The 27524-nt window shown below is 46.2% G+C and overlaps 7 protein-coding genes across 13 annotated transcripts; 5 read left to right on the top strand and 2 right to left on the bottom strand.

The window, feature by feature from the left end:
* Positions 1–159: 159 nt before the first annotated feature.
* On the top strand, positions 160–2148 carry LOC108164318 (apolipoprotein D). The gene is made up of 6 exons (XM_033393944.1): positions 160–270; positions 338–461; positions 1209–1339; positions 1398–1477; positions 1540–1638; positions 1733–2148. The coding sequence occupies exons 1-6, from the start codon at positions 251–253 to the stop codon at positions 1963–1965; spliced, it is 687 nt and encodes a 228-aa protein (XP_033249835.1). The 5' UTR covers positions 160–250; the 3' UTR covers positions 1966–2148.
* A 111-nt stretch (positions 2149–2259) lies between these two features.
* On the top strand, positions 2260–3252 carry LOC108161572 (lopap). The gene is made up of 5 exons (XM_017295861.2): positions 2260–2332; positions 2388–2624; positions 2675–2760; positions 2819–2917; positions 2977–3252. Exons 1-5 carry the CDS (start codon positions 2310–2312, stop codon positions 3114–3116), a joined length of 585 nt encoding a protein of 194 aa, XP_017151350.1. The 5' UTR covers positions 2260–2309; the 3' UTR covers positions 3117–3252.
* Positions 3253–6855: 3603 nt separating this feature from the next.
* LOC108164113 (pseudouridine-5'-phosphatase) lies at positions 6856–7749 on the top strand. The gene is made up of 2 exons (XM_017299705.2): positions 6856–6966; positions 7024–7749. The coding sequence occupies exons 1-2, from the start codon at positions 6900–6902 to the stop codon at positions 7677–7679; spliced, it is 723 nt and encodes a 240-aa protein (XP_017155194.2). The 5' UTR covers positions 6856–6899; the 3' UTR covers positions 7680–7749.
* A 6-nt stretch (positions 7750–7755) lies between these two features.
* On the top strand, positions 7756–10080 carry LOC108164114 (probable pseudouridine-5'-phosphatase). 6 transcript variants are annotated; one of them, XM_017299710.2, is made up of 5 exons: positions 7756–8615; positions 8687–8721; positions 8922–8993; positions 9223–9636; positions 9696–10080. In XM_017299710.2, exon 1 carries the CDS (start codon positions 7783–7785, stop codon positions 8491–8493), a length of 711 nt encoding a protein of 236 aa, XP_017155199.1. In that variant the 5' UTR covers positions 7756–7782; the 3' UTR covers positions 8494–8615; positions 8687–8721; positions 8922–8993; positions 9223–9636; positions 9696–10080. The 6 variants fall into 6 exon arrangements, with proteins under 6 accessions (XP_017155199.1, XP_017155200.1, XP_033249492.1 ...); XM_017299711.2 differs by having other exon boundaries at positions 8908–8993; XM_033393601.1 differs by having other exon boundaries at positions 8687–8862.
* A 13-nt stretch (positions 10081–10093) lies between these two features.
* LOC108164116 (chromobox protein homolog 3-like) lies at positions 10094–10760 on the bottom strand. Its single transcript, XM_017299712.2, has one exon. It carries the CDS (start codon positions 10619–10621, stop codon positions 10172–10174), a length of 450 nt encoding a protein of 149 aa, XP_017155201.1. The 5' UTR covers positions 10622–10760; the 3' UTR covers positions 10094–10171.
* A 342-nt stretch (positions 10761–11102) lies between these two features.
* LOC108164276 (pseudouridine-5'-phosphatase) lies at positions 11103–14275 on the top strand. Of its 2 annotated transcripts, none has more exons than XM_017299923.2 (3): positions 11103–11334; positions 11390–12326; positions 12386–12553. In XM_017299923.2, coding segments are annotated over exons 1-3 (1035 nt in total). In that variant the 5' UTR covers positions 11103–11237; the 3' UTR covers positions 12387–12553. The 2 variants fall into 2 exon arrangements, with proteins under 2 accessions (XP_017155412.1, XP_017155411.1); XM_017299922.2 differs by lacking the exon at positions 12386–12553 and adding an exon at positions 14117–14275 and having other exon boundaries at positions 11104–11334.
* Positions 14276–23130: 8855 nt separating this feature from the next.
* Positions 23131–23949, bottom strand: LOC108161378 (dynein light chain 1, cytoplasmic). The gene is made up of 3 exons (XM_017295625.2): positions 23851–23949; positions 23728–23789; positions 23131–23634 (listed from the first exon to the last, which is right to left on the bottom strand). Exon 3 carries the CDS (start codon positions 23570–23572, stop codon positions 23303–23305), a length of 270 nt encoding a protein of 89 aa, XP_017151114.1. The 5' UTR covers positions 23573–23634; positions 23728–23789; positions 23851–23949; the 3' UTR covers positions 23131–23302.
* Between the last annotated feature and the right edge of the window lie 3575 nt (positions 23950–27524).

Raw genomic sequence — 27524 nt, 5'->3', positions numbered from 1 at the left:
CCGCTCTCTATTCAGATCGTCTGCATTTCACTTTTGTTTACATTGTCAGGCAGCGTCGGCGCAATCGGAAAAGCTCTCCGTTCCTCTCCTCGCTCCGTCCGGCCAGAGCGAAAAGCTCGCCCCGCACGCATGTAAAGGCATATAAAGGTGTATTGCAGCTGCAGTCGAGCCCCAGTTCTAAGCCAGAAGTAGAACAGAAATCGTTTGGCGCTCAGCTTACAGTCCAGCAGCACATCTACAAATCTCTAAAATGATTCATCATCGGTCGGGGTAAGTCTCTTGATTGTTTGCCTACGGCTCTTACGGCTCTTTACATTCCGCTTAATCACGCTTGCAGCTTGAATTTCTTGCTGCTTGTGGGGCTGCTGGCCGGCAATGGAGTTTGGCTGGTTCACTCGCAGGTGCCCTTTCCCGGACAGTGTCCGGAGGTCAAAATAATGGACACTTTCGATGTGGATTCGGTGAGTGTTTTGTTTTGCTTTTATGTTTGATTTGTAGGTCATCAAAGGTGCTATACAATTTAAAGCAAGAGATGCGAAAAATGTATTTTGTAATATGATTAGCCTTGCAGATCGCTCTGGGGATAGGCGGGGGACTAAAAGCTTTCTTAGGGGAACAGCTGATCTGAGAGGCGGGAAAAGATGGGATAGGATTCGTAGATGGTGGATTTTGGGGGGAAGACTATGGAAAAGAGCAAAGAAATGGATAACTTGGATGAATGAATCTTAAAGATTATGTTTTTTAGAGAATCTGATAACAAAAGTACGTAAACATTGCACTTTTATTGCATTTTATATTAAATTTCCATCCAAAGACCACAGAAAATATAGTAAAACTTTCCGCCCAAGGGCAAAGAAAGGGACCAGGAAAATTCTAAAAAAAATACAGTATAGTATATAGTATATTCCGCCAGAGAACGTGCTATATTCTTCTAGTGATGTGATGGGTTTGGAATGTTGAAGAAAAACACAAACAGAAATTAATTAAAATTTCATTAAAAAGTAGTTTTGAGGGCCCCTTAAGAACCCCCTGAAAAAAAGATAAGATAAACAAATATATTGATTAGTTTATACCTAAAACCACTTGACAAACACAAACACAAACACCCGCAAGCCGCCAGCTGTTGTGATAAAAACAATTCCTATAGAGATTAATATATAATACAGTTTCAGTCGAAAAGCTCTTAATACTCTTCCTACTATACGCGGTACTTGGGGATCTGGTACGAGCACAGCAAGTATCCATTTGCATTCGAAATCGGCAAGAAGTGCATCTACGCCGACTACGAGATCATCGACAATGCCACGCTGTCTGTGGTGAATGGGGGAATCAATCGAATGTGAGTGGGGGGGAAATATCTACACCTAAACATGTCTAATTATGTGTAAACTATGCAGAACTGGCAACCCCTCGAACATAAGCGGAACAGCCAAGGTCATAGGCCCCGCCCGGCTGGCTGTGGCCTTTTTCCCCGGCCGTAAGTGATGTCTCTTCCTCATTGATCTACTGAATATCTATTGCTTGTGTCCAAATTTGTAGAGCAAACGTCGAAACCCAACTACCTGGTTCTGGGCACCGACTACGAGTCGTACTCCGTTGTCTACAGCTGCACTAGCGTGACATCTCTGGCTAATATCAGTGAGTACACGAGGAAGTCTACTGGAAAATTATTATGCCAGTGGCATGTGCACACCCGCTACCTTTTACAAATATCTATCTATCCCACTTTCAGAGCTCGTTTGGATCTTAACCCGCGAACGTGAGCCCTCGGCGGAGACCATTGCGTCGGCCAAAAAGATCTTGGAGGACAATAAAATCAACCAATCCTTCCTCATCGACACCATTCAGAGCAAGTGCCCCAAACTAGCTGCAAACGGCACGGACTTCGGCGTCGAGGATCTCACAGAGGATGCCGTCGATGAGTTTGTCGGCACTGTGCTGCCCAATGCCATCGACAAGGCATGAGAATGGCTGCGACGCTTCTACTTGCGTCTCTACAACATCTTTATGAACTTTCTGAGCTCCTAAATTTACTAAATTTTGAACCCTGTACATACGTAGATGGATAGAGAAATGTTATCAAATGTAGTATGATATATTATTCGTTAATGCATGGAATAAAAAACATAGTTTCGGTTATGGAAAAGACTCTGTAGAAGGCTTTAGATGGGTGTTGAAGCGGATAGCCCCTGTACCACGTTTGTGACCATGAAAAAGCCTTTATTTCCGATCAATCCATGGTTAATCCATTCAGTCTAGACCCTCCATTTCTTTTAATTCCAATTCATTCCGATAGCAACCTCTGCATCATGATCACGCCACAGCTCTTCGTGTGAGTATCCACCATAGAGCTCCCTATAAATAGCCTTAAAAATATCTTTAAACAGCTTTCCCATCATTGTACTCATTTACATACCCCCCGCCCTGGCCTTGATCGCCCTTGAGGGTCCTTGTCCCTCGAATATAACGGCTGTGGGGGACCTGGACATGGATCGCTTTCTGGGCAAATGGTATACGTATTCCGTGTATCCGACTTTCTCGAAACGTGTGCCCAAATGCCAGACGGTGGAGTTCAAGAAGGAAGAGGACAAATTCTGGATTAAACGTTCAGAGCTGAGCACCAAGTAAGCCAATGAAAAGCAAACCAAAAACTACTCTAAAATCTCTTCCACAGGACCGACACACTGAAGATCAAAGTCGAGGAGATTAGAAATGTGGACCCATCTCACGGGAAATACGATCTAATAACCACAAATACTGGTAAGGAAAAGCCCCAACCTTAAGCAGTCCCCAATAATGCCAGAATTCTTCCGTCTAGCCTTTCCCGAAGGCATTCAGATCAACGTACTGGACACGGACTATGACAACTTTGCCATACGCTACATGTGCTTCGATTCCAACAACCTTTTCAGCTTTCGTAAGTCCCATAATAGCAATTTCTATGGCCATAGTTATGGCAAAGGTTCTACCTTTCAGATTGGGCCGTCATCCAGACCCGCATTCGTCTGCCCGCCTCGGATATAATATACACGGCCCAGGTCCTGGCCAGAAAATCTGGCATTATTCTGAGCAAAATGATAAAAATACCACAGCATTCGTGTCCACCAGATGCCTAGAAGAAACGGGACGAAAACATCTGCGATTCTGATTTAAGATTTGTTCAGGAAATGCTTTAATAGCCACGACTAAGTGGCGAGAAGTTCTATTTTATTGAGAAGTCTTTAATACACGGAATAATGTTTTCACATTTAACATTCGAGTGCTGTATTTTGGTCTTAATGGGGGTTCGTTGAGCTACAGTATATACTGTGTAGATATATGTATGTATGGTAGTAAAATTCGACGATTGTTAGGTTAGTCGATGCAATGGTTCGGGGAAGAGATAACGAAAGAGAGAACGATGCGTCAGTGGTGTCGGATGGAAGACGAACGTCGGATGACGGTGTCGGATTCTCACGACGATGCAATACTTAAGCGCCAGCGGAGGGCTGACGGGCCGAAGCCAAAGCCGAAGCAATCGAAGCTTAACCAAAGCGCGACAGATCGAGCGAGCGATAACGAAAGCGAAAGAGCGAACGTTAGGCGCGAGCTGAAGACGAGAGAAAGAGAGATAGCGGCTGCATAGGCTGCTGCCGTGCGTGGGAGTATATGTATATGTATGTCTCTATAGTATAAGTATACAAACTATAAGTCTTATACATCTGTAGAGGACAATTAAAGGGATTTACTTAAGCACTGGCTTTAATCCAAGGGCGTAACCAGTAAGGGGGGGTATGCTTATTAGTAGAAACAAAATTTTGCCTTAATTTTTGTTGAATATTTAAAAAATAATTAGTTTTTTCTCAATTTATTTGATATCATTTTTCCAATCCTTTTCCCCCAATCCCTAAATATATAAATAATTATCATCTTACGCATAAAAATTACGCATGGAAAAAAATTGGTCCTCTATCGCGAAATCCTGGGTACGCCTTTTCCGTAGGGAATATCGGGCTGGGATTGTTCTGACTATGCTTAAGAGACTCAGGGAACAAGTAACCTCTTTAAAGAACACATAGATTGACAATAGATACAGTGGGAGCAAAGCAACAGCTAAACGAATAAAGCAAAGCACTTGTACTCTGTGTAAAAGCCTCACGAAATAAGTGACTTCATTAAAGTACGATAGAGCGATAGATTCGATAGATAGATGGATTGATAAAGACACTGATAGATAGTCTTTAGTCTAATCCGAAACCGGTTCTAACCAAATCTTAAAACATTGCATAGTAGACTCCAGAGAAATTGGAAATTCCATCCTTAAAGCCACACCTATCCCGCACTTCCGATCTAATTCGTATGACAGTTCCATTAACCAAATAAGGAAGGAAACCCAGTTGGACTGCTTCTACCCCCAAAAGCGGTTTTCCACGCAGCTTTTTCCCTGTGTTTACCGAAAACAAAACAAATGCTGGCCCACAGAAAGAAAGAAGCATAAATCAGAAGACCGCATACGGAACGGATGCGCATAGATAAACCCCGAACATTCCCCGAACAACCATTCCCAGGCACACTCTCAGATCTCTCTCTCTCCTCCTCGCCGATTCCCTGGTCAGGAATAGAAAAGAAAAAGGACAATTGTAAAATTAAACAGCGAAAAGGCAGCACCGGAGAAGACTCGACTCCGCTCCACTCCACTCCTCTCCCGGCCACGTCCATTGGGGAAATTTTATGGTACAACGATTTTAGAAATATACACATGCATATATTTTATTTGCCATTTTTCTACTAGTATTTTTGTAGTGTGCCACCCGCGGCAGTTGCGAGTGGGGTTCTTGCATCGTTTGTTGCACGGCACCAAGACCCCCCAGAAGCCCCAAGAACGAGGATACGACGCGGACAAGGACTCGCTATGCATACAAAATTTGTTTCGCAAACAAAGTAATGCCATTACAAACAAATTGGACTTTGTGCCCATGTTTTCCAGCCCCTTTTCCGGGGGGGACCGTGTTGCAGTCGGGAGAGGAGACCCTTGGGGAAATGGCCCCAGAGGGGGGAGGAGGAGGAGTCCTTCTGATGATTGAGGGAATATGTGACTGACATTTGAGCCCTTGGATAACATTTATTGAGTGCCAAAAGGAGTCGGCCGCAGGATATTGAGTTACTCTCTGGGAGATTATACTATTTATTCAATTTGGTATTCCTTTGCGGTGGCCCAGAGGGTCGCACCAGGGAGTTCTTTATGGCTAGGAAAACTTTAAGGATTCACTTGATTGCCACCGCCTTTAATTTCCTATTGACAGAATTGAATGGAAAATGCCAAATCAGCTAAATCAATTTGCTGGCAACCCACACGCCGTCTTTCAGTCAATAAAATGCCTTTTAATTAAACGGACGGACACCCCCCCCCCCAACCAGGAGTGTAGCCAGGAGTGGAGCCAGGAGTGGAGCATCATTCGAATGCAGCGACGAATTGTGCGCATAAATTATGCAGGCAACCATTTTGGGCGGCCCAGCATTTATGGCCAAGAGACGGTGCTTTTTTCCAACCATTTCCCCAACGGGGACAACGGGCAACGGGCAATGGCCAACGGCCGGCTGGGCAACAACAATATGTTGTAAACGTTTAATTTGAACGCGTCCTCTAATCGCTGTCCTGGCAACGTGCCCCTCAGGGCGCCCCGTGCGCCCCGTGCGCCGTAATTGCGCTCATTGAATTGTTAACTGGTTTCTGCTCGTTGTCTACGACAGCCGTTGGCTACCCGCCACCCCCTGCCCCCTCTGTGAGACCACAAACTTGCAGCCAAAAGCCGTTGTTAGCCTTGCGGTCGCTGGGGCTCCTCCGAATCCGAATCCGAATCCGAATCCCGGTCAATGCACATCAAACTTTTTGGCTCTCTGCATTTGGCATTTATTGGTATTGTTCCAATTAAACTTGGACTTTGGGCCATAAAATATGCAAGCTCAACCAACCAGTTAGCCAGTTGGAGCCAGTCGAGCGGGCAAGCCACAAACCGATTGCCGGAACGTAAAACTTTTGGAGCAGGGTTCGATTTTGGCGGCCACAGGACATTAATGCGTTACGGTCAATGGTTTCGACTGCAGAGACAGCGACACAGACAGCGACACCGAAGAGTGCCAATAAAAGGTAATAAAAGTGGGCTCCACTTCAGTACTTCAGCACTCGAACGACTGGACAATGGGGTCCTCGACAGCAGTGGGGTTTATTGGCCAAAGTTGCACTTTCTTGTGGGCATTGAGGGCATCGTAACATTTCACTTCCTAGTACCCAAAATATTGCAGCTTTCAACGCTCCTCTAAACGGTCCGCCCCCCTCCCGAGATCAAGCATCGCAATGCATTCACCTTTGACCCCCACCCCATCGCCTGAAGCCAACAAACTTTGGTTGCCGCCCCCCCATTCGGTGGCACGTATTGGCTAAGCCAAAGTTTCGGCGACGCGTTGCCGCAACTTGCGTCTTGTGGCCTGGCTGGCAGCTGCTTAATCAATTACGCAACTTTGTAACAACATGCGGCAGGCAAGCAGGCAGGCAGGCAGGCAGGCAGGGAGGAGGCATCCCGCTGCAAGCGTGCGCCGCATGCATTCGACTTAGTCAAATACTACAAAAATGCAGCTTGCCCCAAGAGGCGCCAGCAAAATGACAGCTGAACCCGAACTCTGCCACATCTGCAGCAGCCCCTGCAGTGCCCCCCGCAGTGGGCGGAGATTCCCGAAAAGTTGCCAAGAATCCGTGGCGACGTCTAAATTGTTTAATTAAAACCCTCGAGACATGAGCAGAGGCTTTGATCAGCGGGGTAGTCCTTGCTCCAGCATTCAAAATTGAATTTTCAAATTAAATCCCAGCTTTGGCGGCATGTTGTAGGGGCAGAGTCGTAGGGTGCGTGCTAGAAGGGGTAACCATGGCTTCCAGGGCCTGCTACAAGCCCGTCACGCACATCATCTTCGACAGCGATGGGACCGTCTTGGGTAGGCCCCTGCACATTCCTTCGTTTACTCCATCAATACGATTCCATCACTTCTTAGACACCGAAAACATGTACTCGGATGTGATCAACGAGATCGTGGCGCCGTTCGGCAAGACCTACACGTACGAGATGAAGCTGCGGTACATGGGCATGCCGGCCCTCCAGTCCGCCCGGCAGCTGGTCGAGGAGCTGCAGCTGCCGCTGACGCCGGTCGAGTACCTGAAGATATTCGACTCCGTGGTCTACGGACGCATCAACAATGTCCAGCTGCTGCCGGGGGTCAAGGACCTGATGCTGCACCTCCACGATCACCGCATTCCCATGGCCATAGCCACGAGCTCGGTGCAGGCCGCCTTCCACACCAAGTCGCAGCCGCACAGGGACCTGTTCCCCGCCCTGCACCACGTGGTCTGTGGCGATGACCCGGAGCTGCGGCCGGGCCGGGGCAAGCCCCACCCGGACATCTTCCTGCTGGCCGCCTCCCGCTTCCACCCGGCGCCGGACGCCGGCCAGTGTCTGGTCTTCGAGGACTCGCCCAACGGCCTGCAGGCGGGCATCGCCGCCGGCATGCAGGTGGTGATGATCCCCGATCCCCGGGTGCCGGCGGAGCAGCGGAGTGGCGCCACGCAGGTGCTCGACTCGATGGCGGACTTCGAGCCCCAGCTTTTCGGCCTGCCCCACTACGACACCTGTTCAAAGTTCGAGTTCGGGTAGAGAGCACATTCCATCCGATCCGGTTGTATCAATCAAAATTCCAAGTTTGCTAGAAGAAAAAACAAAAAAATAGAATCTCAGAATCTCTTAGAATCCCAGAAAAATGTCGGAATTGGTTTCCTCGTCGCGGCACTGCTGCTTCCGACCCGTGACCCACTGCATCTTCGAGCTGGACGGCCTCCTGCTCGACAGCGAGCGCCTGAACACGCGGGCGGTGCAGCAGATCCTCGACCCCTTCGGCCACATCTACGGGTTCGACCTGAAGCTGCGGTGCATGGGCAAGCCCTCCCCGGAGTCGGCGGACATGATCATCGACAGCTACGGCCTGCCCCTCAGCCGCACGCAGTTCCAGCGCCTCCACAGGCTCCACAGTCGGAACCACTTGGGGTCCGTGGGCCTGATGCCCGGCGCGGAGCGCCTCCTGCGCCACCTGCACGCCTCCCACGTGCCCATGGCCCTGGAGACGAGCGGCAGTCGAGAGTCGTACGACCTCAAGGTGCGTCCCCACGCCCAGCTCTTCGAGGTCTTCCAGCACGCGGTCGTCGGCGGCTCCGACTCGGAGGTGAAGCGGTGCAAGCCCTCTCCGGATATATTCCTCACAGCCGCCGCTCGCTTCAAGGATCCCCCGGAGCCGGAGAACTGCCTGGTGCTGGAGTCCTCGCTACTGGGCATGGAGGCTGCCTTGGCCGCCGGCATGCAGGTTGTGCTCGTGCCGGATCCCCTGCTCTCCATTCGACTCAGTGCTCCGGCCACACTGAGGCTCCGCTCGCTGGAGGCCTTCAGGCCGCAGTACTTTGGACTGCCCCCCTTCTGAAGAGACCTGCAGAGTGCCTCCTGCAGGAGAATCCAATACAGCAGACGATGCTTCCTTCAGATCTCTCAAAGAAGAAAGAAAAGGGAGTGGGGCTATGTTTCTGGCCATTCAAAATGTGTAGCGTAAGTAGGGATCAAAGTTCCTAGAAAAAACTGTCAACGGATTCCGAATCCTCTTAGGGACGAACCTTCAGAATTCCTTCAGAGACGGATACACAAGAGGAAAGCGGTGAGTAGCCCTCCAGGGGCCTCTTCGATGGTCCACGTCCAGGCCCCACCAAAGCCAAGGGAGACATCCTGGATGTTGGCTGGCAGTGAGTTTGGGGCTCGCGGCGGCGACTGGCAACGGGCTGATCGGCAGATGATGCCTGTACTGAGAAGCTCTGGAATACATTTTGAATCCACTGAATTCTAGCACTCCTTCCATAGGCAACTGTTTGTTGGCGTCACTGCCGGTGAGCGCAGCGGAGAGGCCCGACCCCATTGTTGTTTTTTACAAAGGTAATGAAACACTTGAAGCACTTTTGTGGTTTTCCTAATTATATTTTCCTCGAATGCTTTACCACGCGGCACAATAATTGAAAGTGAAAGAGACAGCTTCCTGGCTCGCTTCCCAACACTGTCCAACACTATCTGGAAGCGGGCTACGAACTATTATTCTGTGTTTTTGTCTCTCATGCATCTCTCTCTCTCTCTCTCTCTCTCTCTCTCTCTCTCTCTCTCTTCGCAGGAATGTTGCCAGAGTCCAATGTCAAAGGGCAATCATGGCGGGAACGCTTTATTGAGCAGTGCCACAGATAATTTATCGGAGATCACAAAATTATTCGCAATTTCCAAGCTTTGTGGTATCGATAGCTCTCGATACTTGAGTAGATATCTATTAATGAAATGAAAATAAGAATGTTTTGGAATAGTTTAATGTCCATGGTGTCTTTGGAGCTTATTTCAAGCGGGAATATTCATTGGGGGGATGATCCAGAGTACCCTCAAGTAGTACCCGATAAATACTATTTTTCGATGTGACCATTTTCCCCCCCTCCATGGCGTTAATTTTCACCAAACGCGTGTCTTCTTCTTCATCTGAATTTTTCCTTCCAATTGGCAAGTAATTTGTGGCTTTGCGTTTCCTTCTTCACCGCTTGTGGTAGGTTCGAGTTAAAAAACTGTGAAACGGACGTCTAAATAAAGTATTCTTTTTGCCAGATCAATCCAGAATGAATCAAGACTCTGCGCAGCAAAATGCCTCCAATGGGGCCTCCGATTTGAAGGTGTTCTCCAATTCATTCGCACTATTTGACCAACCTTACACAAAGTACACGCCGCATCGCTACTGGGAGATGGAGCAGCGCGGACCCGACAAGGAGTGTCGGGCCGCCAAGCCAAAGACCGAGCCTCTAGAGGGTGACTCGGTGCCGCTCGGCGCTGCCGAGGCCGGGCATGGGGAAGATGACAATCTTGAGCCAGCTCAGCCGCGGGGTGTGAACCTCTCCTGGTGTGGTGGAAAATTGTGTGGTTTAGTCATTGTGCCGCACGGCGACGAGGACCAAGCTCCGACTTAGGCGATGAGATCCACAATAAAATACAAGAACAATGAGAGATGTGTACAACTTGAATTGTGTTTTATTCGACTTTAGAACATTCCATTTTTATAGGTTATTGTGAGGTTATGGGGAATATGATCAGTTGTCGGTTTCTCCGATTGCAGGCTCGCCATCTCCATCATCCGACTTCTGGTTCTCGTCCTCGTCATTCTCTTCCTCTTCGTCGTCTGATCCGCCTGCAGTGCGGCCAGGGGGGGTGCCGTTCTTATTTATCCAGACCAGGCGCTCCTCGTAGAAGGCAATGACCAGCTGTGGACATTTTATGTTGGCCACCTTGGCACTCACCAAATCGGCACAGTCGCTGCCCTTCCATTTCATCAGGAACATGATTTGACCCGACGAGTTGACGTTGGCGCCCAGTATCTCTGCCGGCTCCAAGCCGCGCTCGAACCCCCCGGTCCCCTCGCTATCGGCCGCCATGATGGTCTTGCGCTTGCTGCGTGTGTTTTTGGCAGGAGGCCCTTTTGCTGCCCGCTTCATTGTCTGCTTTTTGGCTTTTAGCGACTTGCGGACAATCAGCTCCGCCATCTCGCCCGTGGCCGAATGCAATTGAGACTCTCTGCAGGCTCTCAAGTGTTTTCCGTACAAGAAATTCCTTTCCACGCGCTCTACAGAGTATTCGCAAATTTTGGCAGATGCTTTTCGATGCGTCGCTTGGGCGGCTAGTGATGGGAGAATGGGAGAATGTGAGAATGCATTACGATAAATGATGTATCGATAGCTAACGACAAGGCAAAAACCATAAAATTCAAGGAAAATCCTGCTATTTAATTCGTAGAAAATGCAATAAAATTTACATTTAATTTCTTGGATTCTGAATTTCTATATAGGATATTTATATATATTTTTCGCAGCAGTGCTGTAGAAACATCGATGCTTTCGGTCCAGATCTAAATTTTGCCGGCTGGCTGTGTTGGAAAACACCATTTTGTCAGCTGTTCCACTGCTCTGACCATTCAACCATTTTGTAATTTGTTTGTATATTATATATGGGGGGGGGGGCCTGCCGCAGAAGTTACAAATGTTGTCATATCTAGCTTTGATCGACTTGGAAATTCTTTGTCAGTTTTATGTGTACAAAATTCGGTAAATGCTGTGTAAAAATTGTTAAAAAATTCGAAAACTTCCTTCGTCACGTAAGAGAATGTGCAACAGATGCTGCCAACCCGTGGGCTGTGCCCCAAGCTGCTGTGAGCCGAACATTTGCTACTGCATCTTCGACCTGGAGAGTTCGGTGTTCGGTGAGAGGTTTTTCCACTGCCCTAGAATCCTAATTGGCAATTCCCCAAATTATAGATACCCGCAACGTCTATCGACGAGCCCTCATCGAACTGGCGGCCAGGTACGATCGCGAGGTGCCGGAGGTGCTGCTGCTGCAGGTGGGGGTCATGGCCACGGGCGAGATGGCGGAGCTGATTGTCCGCAAGTGCAAGATACCCGTGTCCTGGGAGCAGTTCCTGCTGCAGGTCAACGAGCGGGCCTCGGAGCTGATCGGCAATCCGCCCCTGATGGAGGGCGTGGAGCGACTCGTCCGCCACCTGAAGAAGTGCTGCATCGGCATGGCTCTGATCAGCTCCAGCTGCGAGGCCCTCTACTGCCAGAAGATCCGCGGCCGGGAGGCCTTCTTCCAACACTTTGAGACGCTGGTCTGCGCCGACGATCCGCAGCTGAAGCAGCCCAAGCCGGAGCCGGATGTCTACCTGATTGCCATGTCCCGGCTGGGGGAGGCCGACGCCAGCAGCACCCTGGTCTTCGACGGGACCATCAAGGGCGTGCAGGCGGCATCGGATGCCCGCTTGAAGGTGGTCATGGTGCCCGAGAAGGGCCTGCCCCAGTGCTGGTCCGAGCGGGCGGCCGTGCGCCTCGAGACACTCGCGCAGTTCAGGCCCGAATGGTTCGGCATCGCCCCGCTCAGCAGAGAAGCGCCTCCTCCCAAGCCCAAGCCGAAGCCCAGGGCAAGGTCGAGCCTGTCTAAGGCCCAGCAAGAGTCCACCGAAGAGGGGGAGACCGAAGGAGAGGGCTCAGAAGAGGGAAAAGATGGGGAGCCTGGGAAAAAAGACGAGGGGCCTGAGAAAAAGGAAGAGCAGCCGCAGAAAAAAGAACCGGAGCCTCAGAGAAAAGAAGCCGAGCCAGAGAAAAAAGACGAGTATAAACCGGAGCCCAGGGACGATAATGATGACGGGCCCGGCGCGGATGACGATGGCGATCCGAATAAAGCTGGCGGGAGGAACTGGTAAGAAAGTACAGGAATACACGGTAATATACGCCTGATTAAAACGTTAACCTCTACAGAGCATTCCATGCCCAAAACTGGGAGTGTCCTAAGCGGATTCGTCGTCTTTGGAGTCCAATCCCTTGATGGCACATTCCTTGGGCAGCTCCCCGATTACCATACATTTAAAACGCAACTCTCTGTACATATAACGATTAATATTCATAAATAGATGGATATTCATCTCTCAAACTAATCCTTAAACGTCCAGGGACCTGCCCACACACACATCGAATCGTCTGTTCATTACTCAACAGATTTGCGGTGGAATCTTTAGTAAATCCTGGCAATCTGACTAAAAGCTTTTCCCACTTGAATAGAGAGCTCCCCCTCCCCCTCCTGCTATCCCCCCTCTTGCCGGGCAAATAAATGTTGGAAAGAAATCATAAACACGATATTGGTAGTTCTTTGGCGGCCATCAAATGAACAAAATCAAATTCAATTAAAATTTGTTTGCTCACAAAATTCGCTGCCAAAAAAAGAGAGAAGCAAGACCAGAGTTGATTGTTGTTTTAACTGCTGCTGAATAATAAATACAGTTTAATTGAAAGCATTTTGATGATTGCAAACCCATCAGCGAGCACATGAATATTCCCACAAAAACTAAATGCAAATTCGTATGGAGATTAAAACAGGATTAGACACAATGCCTTCAACCCCATTGTTCGGGGTTCAATTGGCATTTCCATCGAGTGGCATCAAGTGCTCTTCAATTAAAGATGATTAAGCAGCATTTTCCAGAGCACAGCCAGTCGGACAATGGATCCCAATTCCAATCCCAATCCCAATCCCAGTCAAGAGTCAACATTTTCCTGTCTCTTCTCCTTCGAAGGCAATTGTTTGACAATTTAATTATTCAACACATTACGCATACGCAGTGTCTGTCGGCATGCAATATGTTTGGCCAGATGCAGAATGCCAACTTGCAACTTTTGAGCCAACTCTTAACTCCCGACTGCCGGCTCCCGGCTCCAACTTATAATTACTTAATGTTCAGCTCGGAAAATGTGTCTCCATTACCATGCCCGCCCTTCCAGGCACCAGACGGCAAAGTGAATAAACCTTTCAACTCTTTAGACACACTCTCTCCTTCTCCCCCTTTTTTTGTTCACTTTTTCACTTTTCATTTTAGGTTTAGCTTTCCATATACCCAACAATCGAGTGGGGGGGACTAGGGGTATATTGTGTTGGGAGCTCCCTGAATATCATATGATTTTACAGGCAATGTTTCCTGTCGTCTCCCAAAAACGTAGCAAAGCACATACCTCTCTGAAGTCTTCCACGTACTTCCTGGTCGAGCAGGCCTTCTCTTCTCCCCAAAGTCCTCCCATGATTACCAGGTACTTCCCAGTCGAGCAGACCTTCTCTGGTGGATTTTTTCCACTTTTTCTTGCCGCTTCGCTGCCTTTCTTCCGCTTTTGCCTAATGAACGAACGCCACAGGAAGCACTCAAGGGCAAAAAATCTCAGCAGAAATAGAATTTTTACATTTAAAAAAATATAAAAAAAAACGTGCAGAAAAGTGCAGCGTGAGGGAGTGAAAATAATAATAATCGGAACTGTCTCAGAGTTTGTAATTTCTTAATTAAATTAAACAAAAAAAAAAAATAGAAAAAAACGCCGCAGGAGAAGCTGGAAAATCGTTTTCATTTTCACTCGTTTGGCAAGAATTTTCTTTGAGGCAGTGGAAAGAGAGGGACAATAATTTGTATTAATTTTCTTAATATTTATATCCATTCTTTGTAATTCCAGGGATAGAGTGAGGAGCTCGGTGCGGAGATCGTTGAAGCCCTTGAAACGGAAATCGTCCCTGAGGACCGAAACAACAGAGGAGAAACCGCCTGCCAAGCGATAAAGGGCGGCCTGTGCTTTTATTTTTGGTTACAAATAAATTGAAAATAGTTCAAAGTTTTAGAAGAAACAGTGCCCATGCCCTTCCCTTCCCTTCCCCTCAATCCAAATCGATGCTTAATCGAAGCTTACAAGGAACCCTCATTATCGTTTTCGTGGCTTTTCGGGGGCAGGATTGGGGATTAACATGTGTCGAGGCTGTTGCTGAAAGGCTTCCATCGTTTTCTGCACTAAATTCCACTAAATTAATGTTAAAATGCAGGCACGATGCCTGCGACACAAATGCCAATGAGTGTGGTGTTGGGGATCCTTTGTGCATTCAGAGCGGTCGGGGCAGGGGGAGGGGGACTGGGGTGGGCTTTGTGTGTGCGCTCCTTGTTATAAAGCATTAATCAAGCATACCTGCTGGGCACTGGAGCTCAGCCACGTCGCTGCTCGGCTGCTCGACTGCTCGGCTGCGCTGCTGCGGCTTTTGCCTTTGCTTGTTTGCGGTGGCGACAAAGACTCCCCACCTCCCCGCCGGCCAACCAAAGCCCATTCATCCACCCACTCAGTCGACTACCTTCCAGCCACCACCCACAAGGCCCCCCCCAACACCTTCAAAAGGGCACTAAATTGGCGCTCATTATGATGGGCCGGGCAAAACACATGTGCGGCAGTGGTGGCAGCGTGATTGAGGGTCTAGCGATGGTCAAAAAGGTGGCCATTGGGTTATAGATTCCAGCCTCCAAAAAGGGCATTCAATTCGTACTTTTTGCACTACAAAAGATGCCCCATTTCATGGGTCTATCACAGTGCCATCTCTGGCTTCCCAGGACTCTTCTTTCATAATCCTCCATACGTGCTCTTGCCATTTCCCCATCCAAAGCCACCTTTGGACTCCCATCTCTAGATTCGTGTACGTGTCTGTGAGAGTGTTTCCCTTTTGCAATTTTCCAGCTAAATGGCATACATTAATTAACGGTTTTGTGCGACAGACGACGTCTGCCACTGCCGCTGCCGCTGCCGCTGCCGCAGGTTCAGATTCAGATTCAGATTCAGGTTCAGGCCCAGGTCCAGACCCCGGAACTGGCATCCATTCCGACCCGGTCCGAAAAAGATTAATGGTGCGCTATTAATGTGTAATGACAAATGTTAGTGCCCTGTCCCCCCCCCCCCCCTCTCCCCTCTCCGCAGTGTGTGTGTGTGTGAGATCTTACTCTGACATTGAATGGATTTTGTAGGTCTCCTTCCATTTGGCCAAAAATGATTGAAATAAATATTTAATTAAAGTTCCAAAGTGCAACAGCAGCACAAAAACGGGTCCGGAGTCCGTCGCCGTCGCCGTCGTCCGACTCCAACAACAAACAAAGAAACGAGCAACTTTTGCTCTAAATTCTCATAAAAAATTCAATGGCACGCTCTTCTCTGCCTCTGCTCCTCCGTCCGGCAGTATTCAGCGACAGGGACACAGCGACAGCGACAGCGACAGCTACAACGATATGCAATAAAGTGCGGGCAGCAAAATGTGTCACCGTGTTACAAATAAAACCAAATGAGGGACCCTCCTTCTCATATATGTAGGAGCAGGCAATACGAATACGGGAATGCCCTGAAAGAAGACCTGGAGAGAGAAGAATATAGAAACCATACAAAAGAATCACTATTGCCAGGTATTTCAAGCCTACTCCGAGGATATGCAACCCCAAAGGGGAGTTAAATGCCAAAGAAAGCCCTGAAACTTTAAGAATTTTGGCGAACTGGGTAAATATATCGCCACGATTCTTTCTGTTTAATAAAGAGGAAAGATTGATCTATGGGTAGAATTTTCCATTCGCATATTTAGAAGAAATTTGGTTAGATATATAGAAGGCAAACAAAAGAGCCCCTATAACTAGATATTTCTAGGCTGGTTCGAGGATACGTAACTTCAAGATTTTTAGCGACGAATTGGCTAAAGATATTGCCTTGAATCTTTTTGTTTAATAAGGAGAAAAGATGGATCTATGGGTAGAATTTTACATTCGCATATTTAGAAGAAAGCTAGTTAGATATATAGAAGCCATAGAAAAGAGCCCCTATAACTAGATATTTCAAGGCTGGTTCGAGGATACGTAACTTCAAGATTTTTAGCGCCCAACTGGCTAAAGATATTGCCTTGAATCTTTATGTTTAATAAGGAGAAAAGATGGATCTATGGGTAAAATTTTACATTCGCATATTTAGAAGAAAGCTAGTTAGATATATAGAAGCCATAGAAAAGAGCCCCTATAACTAGATATTTCAAGGCTGGTTCGAGGATACGTAACTTCAAGATTTTTAGCGCCCAACTGGCTAAAGATATTGCCTTGAATCTTTTTGTTTAATAAAGATAAAAAATGGTTCTATGGGTAGAATTTTACTTACCTACAAAATATCACCTGTGAAAATATAGGTTTTTTGTATTCCGAAAAATGAAAAAAGGAGCAATCGTTTAATCGCAAATTAGCTTCAATAAAAACTGTTAGTTAACTATATATAAAATCTCAATAAAATCTAGTATAATGAATGCCCTAAAATATGAACTGAAGATAGAAAAAATATAGTTAAATATATAGAAATCAGACAAAAGAGGGACTATTACCAGATACTTCAAGGCTATTCCGAGGATATCCCAGTGGCAATTTTAATACCAATAAAAGCATTGAAACTTCAACATTTTTAGCGCCCAACTGGCTAAAGATATTGCCATGATTCTTTCTGTTTTGTAAACAGAAAAGATAGATCTACAAGTAGAATTTTCAAAGGGTATACTTTTATGGGGCTCAAATAAAAAATATCACCTGTGAAAATATAGGTTTTTTAGTGAAAATCACCGCAACAAAAACTGTTAATTAAACCCAAAAAGGGTACCAAAAATACATGCCATAAAATCTAGTATAATTAGAGAGTAAGTACACTTTTCTCTCCCAAACAAATAGATCATAGAATAACAGATACCCTGCTCCCAAAAAAAAAAAAAGCAAAGTCAGGAAACAGTTGCAACAACATCAACGTCAGCGTCAAAGTGCCAGCAACACACATTAGCAACGCACACGACGAAGCCAGTAGCCAGTAGCCAGTAGCCAGAACCCGGAGATCTGTACGGCAACTGGAGATACACGTGTACGGGATAGTGGTGGAGGAGCAGAGGACACTTTGGCCAACTGTTGTTGTGGCAAACAAGTAAATAAATGACAAACTAAAGCCAAATTAAGTAAATAAAATTGTTGCCGCTGTCAGGCGCATAAAGTGACGTCTGACACGGACACGGACTCCGACACGGACACGGACACAAAACATGGGCCCGCTGGCCGGACAGGACACACACTCTGACAGGACATGCTGGGCCCGGGCCCGGCCACAGGGCCTCGAGCTGAGGTGCCCTGACAGACAGGCCTGAAAATGTCACCAAGAAAAACATCAACCGCAAAACTAGATGCGAGTTTGACCAAAACTAAAGTTCAGGCAAAGATCTGCTTGAGGTTAAAGGTCGGTACGGTGGCAGAGGCAGAGACAGAGACAGAGCCAGAGATATGATTGAGGTTAAAGGTGCAGACAGAGACTTTAATGGAGGGAAAATGGAGGGAGTGCACACGAAATTAAAAAAAAAAGTGTGATAACCTTTGGGGGTATTTTTTAGTACAGCCTAGACTTGCCTCTCCTCTCCCTCTCTCTCTCTCTTCTGTGCCGCTCCCTGCCGCTTTTGGGGGCAGACAAACGCTGACATGTGTCAAAACGAAAAGCGCACAATTTATCAAAGGCAACAATAACCGAAACGAAAGCCACAAACAAATGGGAAAGATATGGGAGATCTATATAGACTATATGGTACCCGGCAAGTCGAGCAAATGTTGGTTAGTCGATGGGGAAGTCTCTAAATCTGAAAGATATACAAATTTCTAGGAACTTTGATAATTTTCAGAGCTTTGTACAGGGTTTTCTTGGGTTAGAAATATCCATCCAGCAAGAGTTCCAGATGGTATTTCTATGAAAGAATTTTCTCGATGTTTATGTTGATCTGATCTTGAATACCCCACGAATACCGTGTACGAGAAAAATTGAAGAAATAAGATGTGATGAGTAGACAATGAGGAAACGAAAAATCCAAAAACTATAGAGCCGCCAACAACAATGAGAGAAACAACAACTGAGGCGCAAAGCTTTAAAGCGACAAATGGAAACAAAAGATGGGGGACAGCTGGAGAGAGAGAGAGAGAGGGGGGGGGGAGCACAGAGAGGAAGTGTGACAGTGCTATGGAGGGGCATAGAGAGGAAGTGCTATGGAGAGGCACTGCAGAGAAGAGATGGTCACACAAATCCGAGTCCAAGCCAAGACAAGAGCTTAGAAGCAGAAGAGGGCAGAGGGGCGGAAGAAGAAGCAGTGGAGGAGAAAGGGGACAGCAGGAAGCATCAGTGGTGGGCAGAGCAGAGCGGAGGCAGGAGGTAGGAGAACAAGAAGAACGACGTTGACGACAATGGAATTGGTCAGGCAGAGATACGAGCACCAAAAGGAACAGAGAACAGAAAACAGGGAGAAAGAGAGACAAGTTCTGGTTGATGATACGTAAGCCAAATGAAAAATCGACTCCCAAGTGGGGAGGCAGCGCCTCCGTAGGAGTATATCGCATCCTGCAAATCCCCCTCACAGGCTCATTCATCACACACCCACACACACATAGACAAAAAAGAAGAAAGTAACTTCCGTCATGGCTCAGAGGAAAGCTCTTGTGTTCCTCGCTCTCTCTCTCTCCTTTCTGTCCTTTGCCGTCCTTCTGGCTGCGATTACTTTTTTGTTTATGTCTGCGATTATCCAGTGCAATGGCTGTATGAAATTTTCGCTGACCACGCCTACGTAATGTTCCATATGGGACAGACAGGCAGGCAGGCAGGCAGTAGGCAGATTTCAGGGGTATACCCCCTCGGGGGTAGAATGAGCAGGGATGAGCAGGGTTTGTTGGTAACAAAATGTGGATTTGAGGTGCATTTGAAGTGTATTTGAATTCGGAATATATTATATTAAATTAAATAATTGAATATGCTGCATTTTGGTCGTGGAAACAAGTCTAAATTCTTTAATTTTTTATCAAAGTCTTAGGATTATAAAGAACATAATTGAAAAAAGTTTTTTATTGAACAAAAAACTAAAAAAAAAAAAGTATTAAAATCATCGAGTAAATATCTGTATCATCCTTATTTTCAACTATTATTTTCTTATTTTCTTTCAGTTCAATGCTTATTGAAACAATTCTGAATTCTTTAATCTTTGCTCAAAGTTTTAGGAATAAAACGAATAATATTAACAGAAGTTTTATATTTATACATTTATAAATACTTCCAGCAACAATCTGTATCATCTTTATTTTTTCCCACTATTTATACTTTTTTTTTCTTATTTTTATTATTCTTATTATTATTTATTTTTTATTATTATTTTATTATTTAAACTAAATTTATTTTTTTTATTATTCTTATTATTATTATTTGCTTATTTTCTTTCATTTCAAAGGGTACAAAAGTCTTCGTTGCACAGCCCTCAAAAGTTCCCTTTTTTTATGATTTTAATTTTCGGTACAAATTTGGTGACATTTTTGTTTTGTTTAATGAGAGAATATCTGCTTTTCCATGAGGTTTCCATTGCTGTTTGTTCTCCCACACACCCCCTCCCCCCTCAAGCTCCCTTTAGTTTGTGCTTCCTCCTCCAAACCCTGTGCTCTGCCCTGTGCTCTGCCCTGTGCTCTGCCCTGTGCTCTGCCCTGTGCTGTAATAAAACTAATGTTGACTTTGGACTGACCCGTTTTCCGGCTCTGGAAAATCTAGTGGCATTATGGCAGATATGTACAGCAAAAAATGGCAATAATTATAGCAGCTGAGGTCAGAGCAAAAAACTTTACATACTCGAATCCGTGTGCGTATGTTTCTGCGGTTGGTCCGGTTTTCGTTTGGTTTTTGTGAGGTTTTTTCCCCGTTTTGTATCCAAGTAAAATGCAATTACACTTGTACTCGTACTCGTACACGTATCTATTGCAATTGTCTCTGTGTGTGCGAGTGTGTGTGCTCGAGTTATGTTTTGTAATTTCATATTGAGGTCAGTGCTACTGACAGTAATTTATAAAATTTATATTTGTTCATTTTTTGCGCGCTGCTGCTTCATGGACAAAAAAGGTCAAGAGTCTTGCTCATTTGCTGCTGAACTAGAAGTTGGGGGGCCTGAAGGTTGTGTTGAGAGATCAAACAATGCCGGAAAGGGTGTGGAAATGATGGGCAATCTGAAAACCACAAAGCGGTGTAGAGTTTTAATGGGAATTTAAACCCAAGGCACGTATTTCTGAATTTTTCTGATTTTTTTGGCCTTTGAAAATTTAAACTTAGCCGTATTTTCTGTATAAAAAAACATACGGCTAAGAAAAGCCCATCCCAAAGAGCCAAAAGGTTTCTTCTGCCTACCTTCTCCTCGTATCCCATAGATTTTCATCACTTTCCATTCAAAAAACTCTTCAAAAACCCATCCAAAACCAACGAGTACTTCAATCCGCCTACTCGCTAGCGCCATCTACTCACTCGCCAGAGAGTCACTCACTCACGTCCAGCCCCTGCGCAGACTCAACTCGGCCTCGAACTGCACTCCTCTGGCCATTCAGCCCGGCCCACAGCAGAGGCAGACACGAAACATCGCTTGAAGGGTAAACAGCTCCCATAAAACCCCGTATTTCTGGGAAGGGCAGGCACCGGTTCAGAGGTGGAAGCCATTTGACGTGAATCCAAGCATTTGCCAACCTTTGTTTGGGCTGTTTTTTAATGCTCTCTGGCATGAAGGCCTGTTGAAATATTATCCATAAATTGACAAACGTAAAAAAATATTAATAAAGATTTTGCAGCGTAAAACTGATTGCGTGGCACTTAAATTTTTACGGCACGCTTTAGCCTCCAAAGTGGGGAATTACTGTGTGCTTTTTTGTATCCTTTTTTGCGGGCCGAATCCTTTGCCATGAAATATGCATGAGAATCAGTCTGACTGACCCTCTCTGTCCTGCCGTCCGTCCGACGGATGCACGGACTCTGACAGAGGAGGCGCGTCAGCTGTCGGACAAGGCCAGAAGTCGTCGAACTGTGAAAGCGGCTCAAACCAACTCTATCCTCCTTCTGCTGTCCGAAATCCCCTGGAAACCAGGGAAAATATTTCCATATGCCTCTGCCAGCTGCCAAGTGTAAAAGTATTTCGCAAAAATGTACACATATATTCCGCTCTTTGAGAACTTTATTAATATTATTTTTATGATTATTATTGCGGCTGCTGGACTCAGGCCGACCTCGATCCCAAACGAGACTCCGACTACCGACTGCCGACTGCCGACTGGAACGTGATCTGGCATAATTACCGCCAGCGATGTCCCGTCCGAAATTGGCCAATCGCTATGATAATAAAAATACATAAATGCCAGGGCCAGGGCACTGCGGACGGCACACGGAAGCAGCACAGCCCAGCCCGGGCGACACACTGGACAGCGACAATATTTTAATTAACTTAATTAAGCAATTTTTATTTGCCCATAACCAGGTGAGGCGGATGCTGCTGCCACTGCCAGTGCCACTCGACTCCCATTGTTTGCCCTGCGATTGTGATGGACTCAAAAGGACATTATCGCAGAGTGCGGGTCCTGTTTGAATGCAAAAAGCATTATCGGATGCGCTCGTTCGTTGGGTTTGGGCTCATTAAAGTGTTGATTGAAAGCTTGAACCCAAGGGAAACTTTACAAATATGATTGTCTTTAATATGGCAGGCATTCCCTAAAATTCCCTGATATTACAAAGACTTTTTGGTTGACAAATGGGGGATTATTAGGGGCTAAAGCACCTGAGATATCACCTTAAGTACAGTACTAGTACACTTGTAGAGAAAGACTAGATAGAGATGGAATCTGTGAATCCCCTGACCTCTATAGAAGGAGATCACCGCCTTTTGGCGGAGCATCAGTGCCATCCACAAAGAGACCCCTGATTAAAACCCACATAATCCCGATGGCCGCTCCAAGAAATCAATATGGCCTTGTAATAACAATATTTACAGCCCTTATAACATTGCCCGCTATAGTAAAGCTATTAGATAAACAGTAACTATAATTATCAATCATTACAAAGACCCAATACTGAAAAAGAGTATAGAGGGGTATTCATAACAGATTTGTGGGGAAAGGGCATGTGGAATGTGTGCAACTTCCAGAAGGAAACCTTTCTTGATTAGCATCAATAGCCGAGTCGATCGAGCCATGTCTGTCTGTCCGTCTATCGCCTTCATCTCAGAGACTAGAAACGCAAGTCATAGGCAACTGCCATACATACCAGATTGTCAAATCTGGATCAGATTGGCCCATTATTATGTCTAGAATGTATAAGCCATTCCATTCTCCCTCGCGCTCTCGCTCTCCCTCTCTCTTTCTCTCGCTGACACATGTTTCCTGGTCTGCTTTGCCTGTCGCTGCAGATACATAAGCGCCTAGATCTCAGAGACTATAAGACCTAAGGCCACCAAATGTGGTATCCACACTCCTGGGATATCGCACCTGCGCTCCCACAAAATACGAAAATCTGTGGCATTCACATCCATATCTACCAGTTTGCCAAATCTGGTTCAGATCGGTTCAATATTAGAGCCAGAACGGACAAATCAATTTTCAGTGGCTACGCAGCGCCCGACGACACGTTTTCTGTCTCGCTCTCTCGCACACACTCTTTTGCGTGCAAAGCAGCGGCGCCAGCCGACTGAGGCAGAGCAGCGGTCGGCAGGCACACATATCAGTGGACAGCAAGAAAAAGAAAAAAAAAAGGTGGTTATGGTATTGGTGACGATTACTACGCAGCGCTTTTTCTTATGCGGCCGCAGCAGCGGCCCCCTCCCCTCGTTATAATTTGTATTTTTTTTTGAGCAATTTATTTTTTTTTTATTAGGAAAAGTGTTGCTTTGGATTACAATTTATGGAGTATTGTTGGCGGTGGGTTAACTATTTAGCTTTTTAGATTTTTTGTCGCTGCAGACGGACATTTTAGATGTTTAGGTTATGTTGAGAATGGCTCAATTGTTGAAAACTCCCGTTAGCCGCTCTTGAAGAGCAGCACGGCCACCTGGCCAAGGTAGACAAAAATAAAGTGACGCGTCTCGTGGGTGACGTACGAGCCGAAGTTGCGGCCGACGACCACGTGCCAGGTGGGGCTGTACTTCTTGTCGAACTCCCTCTTGATGTAGGCCGCAATTTCCTGCTCGATGTTGTACTTCTCCAGGGCCGCGGTGGACACGTTCACGGCATCCTGCTGCATCTCCTCGCTCATGTCCGCGTTCTTGATCACTGCCTTGCGGTCCGACATTTTTCTTCTCTTTTTTTTACCAAATTTCTTTGTACCAAATCGAACGAAGGCAATGCGGTTTTCTAAGCGGAATAACCTCCAATTAGTTTTGCATTACACACACACACACACAGGCCTGTATGCATGTGGTTGTTCTTCTGGAATGTTCTGCTTACCAGTTTTCGCCTGTTTTTGCTGCTTTTCGCCCTTAGACTCGCTCTTTTTCCGTTTTTTATTCCTAAATATAAAAATTTTGTTATTTACCCGAACTAGACTGCAATTTGATTGACAAATCTTACAACCGCACACGTTTCCTGAATTTTTGATTGAATTTCTCAAACTTTCCTCCAATGAGGAACGCTGTGACTGGTTTGCAGAAACGAAACGAAGGCTGGCCAAATGCGCTTACACGATATGTTAAAGAATATATATCGCAGTAAATATCGATGGGCTGATCCAAAATACTAATTAATATTGATTAATGGGTATTTGCAGGTATGACCATATTATCCACCAAGCCCTTGAGCCACACTATCACACCATGGTGGTGTTGCTGCCATTTTCAGTTAATAAAAAATTTAAATTTATTAAAACTCATATAATTATGCTCTTGTTTCCAGATTTATCGAGTTCTTTTCTCTTCAAAAGATTAAACGATCAATATGTAGATTTACATGTAGATGTAGGTGTAGATGTAGCAAGCTTGTAGAGCTACTCGTTTCAGGTAAATCCGTTCTTAATGGTTCCGCCATTTTAAAATATTTGAAAACTGACTTCAAATTCGTTATTTTTGACCCCAAAACCGCCGGCAGACAAATTTCACGCAAATCTGTTGAATTATTTAAATAAATTTCCGTCATATTTGAGGTTAGAAAGCAAAAATCGGACGTGATGGAGCAAATCAGACCTTGGTCAAATATTAGAAACCCTGGTCAGCCGCCCACGTCAGACGAAGGCTGTGTAATCTATCCTGAAAGATGCGTAGCCCATGAAAAGGTCAAAGAAACAGTCCTGCAATCACGAGGTTGGGTCTAAGGGAATCTTTGATATTTGCTACAGCCTTACTTTCCCATTGCTCACCGATTTTCCACCATCCACAGGCTTGATTCCTTTGCAGCAAATGGGAGATCTACCAAAGTGAGGCCAAGATTGAGAAGAAGGAGAATGAGGTGGACTATGCCGTCGACTTTGTAATATTTGTCGCACATTCAGTGCGACTTCCATGGTTGCCCAAAGGCAGCCCAACGAGAGACCCAACCGAGACGGACGACAGCTTCCATCAGGAGATTGTCCCCCGTCTCCAAGTCCAACCATAAAACTCATGATTCAGTTTCAAGAATCGCACTAGTATTCCATTCCGAAAAACCCCCCCCCGTACAAGCACCTGTAGCATAGACGTCCACACATTCACGCGATCAAAATGCAAATTATATTTTTTACGAGATGGAATGGGGGGGGCTATGGAGTCCCCATAGAGCCAGCTCCATCAAATCACAATCGCATGACACGAATTGGAAGCCGGAATTTGCACTTAATATGAAATTCGTTAATTTCCTTGCTGCTCCCCGGCATGGGTCCGGATCCGGGTCCGGGTCCTTGCCCCCGTCACTACTTGCCTCACATTTATCACACATCCGCGCTGCAAAAAGGCTGTTAAATTCGATTAGACATGCAATCACGAGACTTGAGCTGAACGGCAAATTTTAGATTGAATTTTAATAACAGCATTGTGCGCTCTCACTAATCAAGTAATGCAACCAATTTTGAGCGGGAACAACGACAACATTGTGAACAAATTTCGCTTGTTTTTCCTAATGAAAAACCTAATTTAGCGGACACACGCTATGGTCAAGGATTTATTATGCCCACGATAGGGCCTGGGCCTGGCCTGAGCCTGGGCCCTAATCTGACTAAAGGCATGTCTGTCTGTGCGGGTTTTCGAATGGAAATTGATGCGACTTCCGTGGGTGGCTCATAATTCTCACTTAGCTTATTCATTCGTAATGAATCAGGTGAATATTGAGCAGGGAATTTGCTGGCAGTCCTTAGATTTAAGTCAAGGGGAAGAGATACAAGACTTTGAAGTGGGATTGTTGGGTTTTTAGTAGGAATTAAGTGACTCCCATATCCATTCCTTCGATTACTCCAAGACACCAACTCCTTTCCTCTTAAATTTACATAAAATACCTTCAATAAAGTTGCATTTTCCACCATTCCACCGTTCGGAAAAGCGTTTTCCATGGGCTGTACGTTCTGACAGGACTCAATTGTGAAAATGAAAAATAACTTCATAACCGCATGTTAAATCTTTGCTGCCTGAGACCTGCCTGAGTGCCTCCTTGGGCTTTGTCGAGGAGAGAAAAGGAGAGGAAACAAGCAACACAATCGCACAATATTTCCGGGCAAAGGTAATAAATAAATTGCATACGTAATTAAAATCGACGACTCTGCACAGGACTCCGCCGCCTGCTTGGCCCTAGCCATTACAGCAGCAGAAGCAGCAGCCACGACAATGCCAAGAACAAAAGTTTTCCGACTTGACTTGTGTGTGTGTGTGTGCTTCCCCTTTAACGTCAACCGGTCCTCACTTCACTCCACTTCTCTCTGGTTTTCCATGATTTTCCATGGTTTTTGCTGTTGCCTTGTTGGCAGCTCTTTTGTTTTTTATCCAGGAGTTGCATGCGAACAACATGGAAATGGTAAATGGGGGTAATGGGGCTGGTAGGGCCCGCCTCTCCTGCGGATATACCCTTGAGAGGGGCTACATTGGCTGTGGGTATCAGAATGGAGTCCAAGCCGAGCTAAAACCTGGGAGAACACACCTTTCTTTGGCGCGATCTTTCAGTCCAAGTGATTTTACAGGGCATTTTCCACTTCATCATGTCCTGCCTGGGCCTTGTTTGCTTTTAATTTGACTTCATGAGCAATCAACGTCACGACGGCCACGACTCTCTGGGTCCTCGCCCTGCTTGTTCAGCAATTTGCATGACAAAAGCTCGGCTCGGGCTCCCTAGGATCCTGGGCTCAAATGCTGAGTAGTATCTTTCACGAATCCCACGTAGATGAATTGTTTAGCCGTTGTTTAGCCATTATTTGACAAAAGTCACGCAACACGAGAGGAAACTGGGCGAAAAACTTGGGGAAACCCGCGTTAAAGGTGGCGCCGGCTTTAAGTTTTGGGGCGCTGTGAAAGCATAAATGTGCTTGTTGTCAGGCGAGCCATTAAAAAATCAAAACAAGTTAACAGTAACCAACTAGCGAGGCGATGGGCGACGGGCGATGGTGAAAGGCGAATCGGAAGCCGGATGTGAGAGCAGGGCTCCTTTGCCGCAAGTTTGCGGTGGCGGCATGCGGCGTGTACAGGAAGCAGGCACACACACACACACACACACACACACACACACACGGGTGATATGAGAAGCCATTGTTGGTGTTGTTGTTGCCAAAGCCATGTGTCCTGTGGCTTCAAGCGCGAGCGCCAGAATCGCGATAAAAAACGAGGCAGAAGGCAGAAGGCAGACCAGAAGATGCGATTTGGTTGCAAGGAATACCCCTTAAAGGAATGTACTACAACTATCCAAACAGGAAGCAAAACTTCTGACTCCTTATACACCCTTCGTTCTGGCGCGTCTACGGGGTATGCAAAAACCAGATTATAGGAAAAGGCTCAGGGTCTGACACTGATGTGTATGTGTGCTGACATCGGTGACCCATGTATGCCCCCACCCCCTGCCAGTCACAGGAAGAAGAGATATGGGGGCCGCACAAACGAGGGTCATTTGCTTTGGCCAACAGGTTAGCACACAGGCCGAAAAGTTGCTTAGTTTTTTGGCTTTAAGGAAGCCAGGACAGATTTGCTGCAATACGCATAGTTCTGGTGGCTTTCGCAGATGTCAGCGTTTTGGCATTATAATGCCATTAACTTTGTCATAATTCAGTGCAGTCTCGCAGCCCACAATTTATGCATAATGAG

Source organism: Drosophila miranda, chromosome 4 (assembly GCF_003369915.1).
Source record: "Drosophila miranda strain MSH22 chromosome 4, D.miranda_PacBio2.1, whole genome shotgun sequence".
NCBI lineage: Eukaryota > Metazoa > Arthropoda > Insecta > Diptera > Drosophilidae > Drosophila > Drosophila miranda.
The sequence above is the reverse complement of the archived record's forward strand: the minus strand, read 5'-3'. Positions and strand labels throughout refer to the sequence as shown.

What these genes read in the sequence shown, in the direction of transcription:
- LOC108164318 (XM_033393944.1), top strand. Translation starts at nt 251, where the DNA reads ATGATTCATCATCGGTCGGG. An exon ending in ATGATTCATCATCGGTCGGG is followed by an intron (nt 271 to 337) that starts GTAAGTCTCTTG and finishes TCACGCTTGCAG; the next exon opens with CTTGAATTTCTTGCTGCTTG. An exon ending in TGTGGCCTTTTTCCCCGGCC is followed by an intron (nt 1,478 to 1,539) that starts GTAAGTGATGTC and finishes CCAAATTTGTAG; the next exon opens with AGCAAACGTCGAAACCCAAC.
- LOC108161572 (XM_017295861.2), top strand. Translation starts at nt 2,310, where the DNA reads ATGATCACGCCACAGCTCTTCGT. An exon ending in ATCACGCCACAGCTCTTCGT is followed by an intron (nt 2,333 to 2,387) that starts GTGAGTATCCAC and finishes ATCTTTAAACAG; the next exon opens with CTTTCCCATCATTGTACTCA. An exon ending in TCTAATAACCACAAATACTG is followed by an intron (nt 2,761 to 2,818) that starts GTAAGGAAAAGC and finishes TCTTCCGTCTAG; the next exon opens with CCTTTCCCGAAGGCATTCAG.
- LOC108164113 (XM_017299705.2), top strand. Translation starts at nt 6,900, where the DNA reads ATGGCTTCCAGGGCCTGCTACAAGCCCGTCACGCACATCATCTTCGAC. An exon ending in CAGCGATGGGACCGTCTTGG is followed by an intron (nt 6,967 to 7,023) that starts GTAGGCCCCTGC and finishes ATCACTTCTTAG; the next exon opens with ACACCGAAAACATGTACTCG.
- LOC108164114 (XM_017299710.2), top strand. Translation starts at nt 7,783, where the DNA reads ATGTCGGAATTGGTTTCCTCGTCGCGGCACTGCTGCTTCCGACCCGTG.
- LOC108164116 (XM_017299712.2), bottom strand. Translation starts at nt 10,621, where the DNA reads ATGGCGGAGCTGATTGTCCGCAAGTCGCTAAAAGCCAAAAAGCAGACA.
- LOC108164276 (XM_017299922.2), top strand. Translation starts at nt 11,238, where the DNA reads ATGTGCAACAGATGCTGCCAACCCGTGGGCTGTGCCCCAAGCTGCTGT. An exon ending in CCTGGAGAGTTCGGTGTTCG is followed by an intron (nt 11,335 to 11,389) that starts GTGAGAGGTTTT and finishes CCCAAATTATAG; the next exon opens with ATACCCGCAACGTCTATCGA. An exon ending in AAAGCTGGCGGGAGGAACTG is followed by an intron (nt 12,327 to 14,116) that starts GTAAGAAAGTAC and finishes TTGTAATTCCAG; the next exon opens with GGATAGAGTGAGGAGCTCGG.
- LOC108161378 (XM_017295625.2), bottom strand. Translation starts at nt 23,572, where the DNA reads ATGTCGGACCGCAAGGCAGTGATCAAGAACGCGGACATGAGCGAGGAG.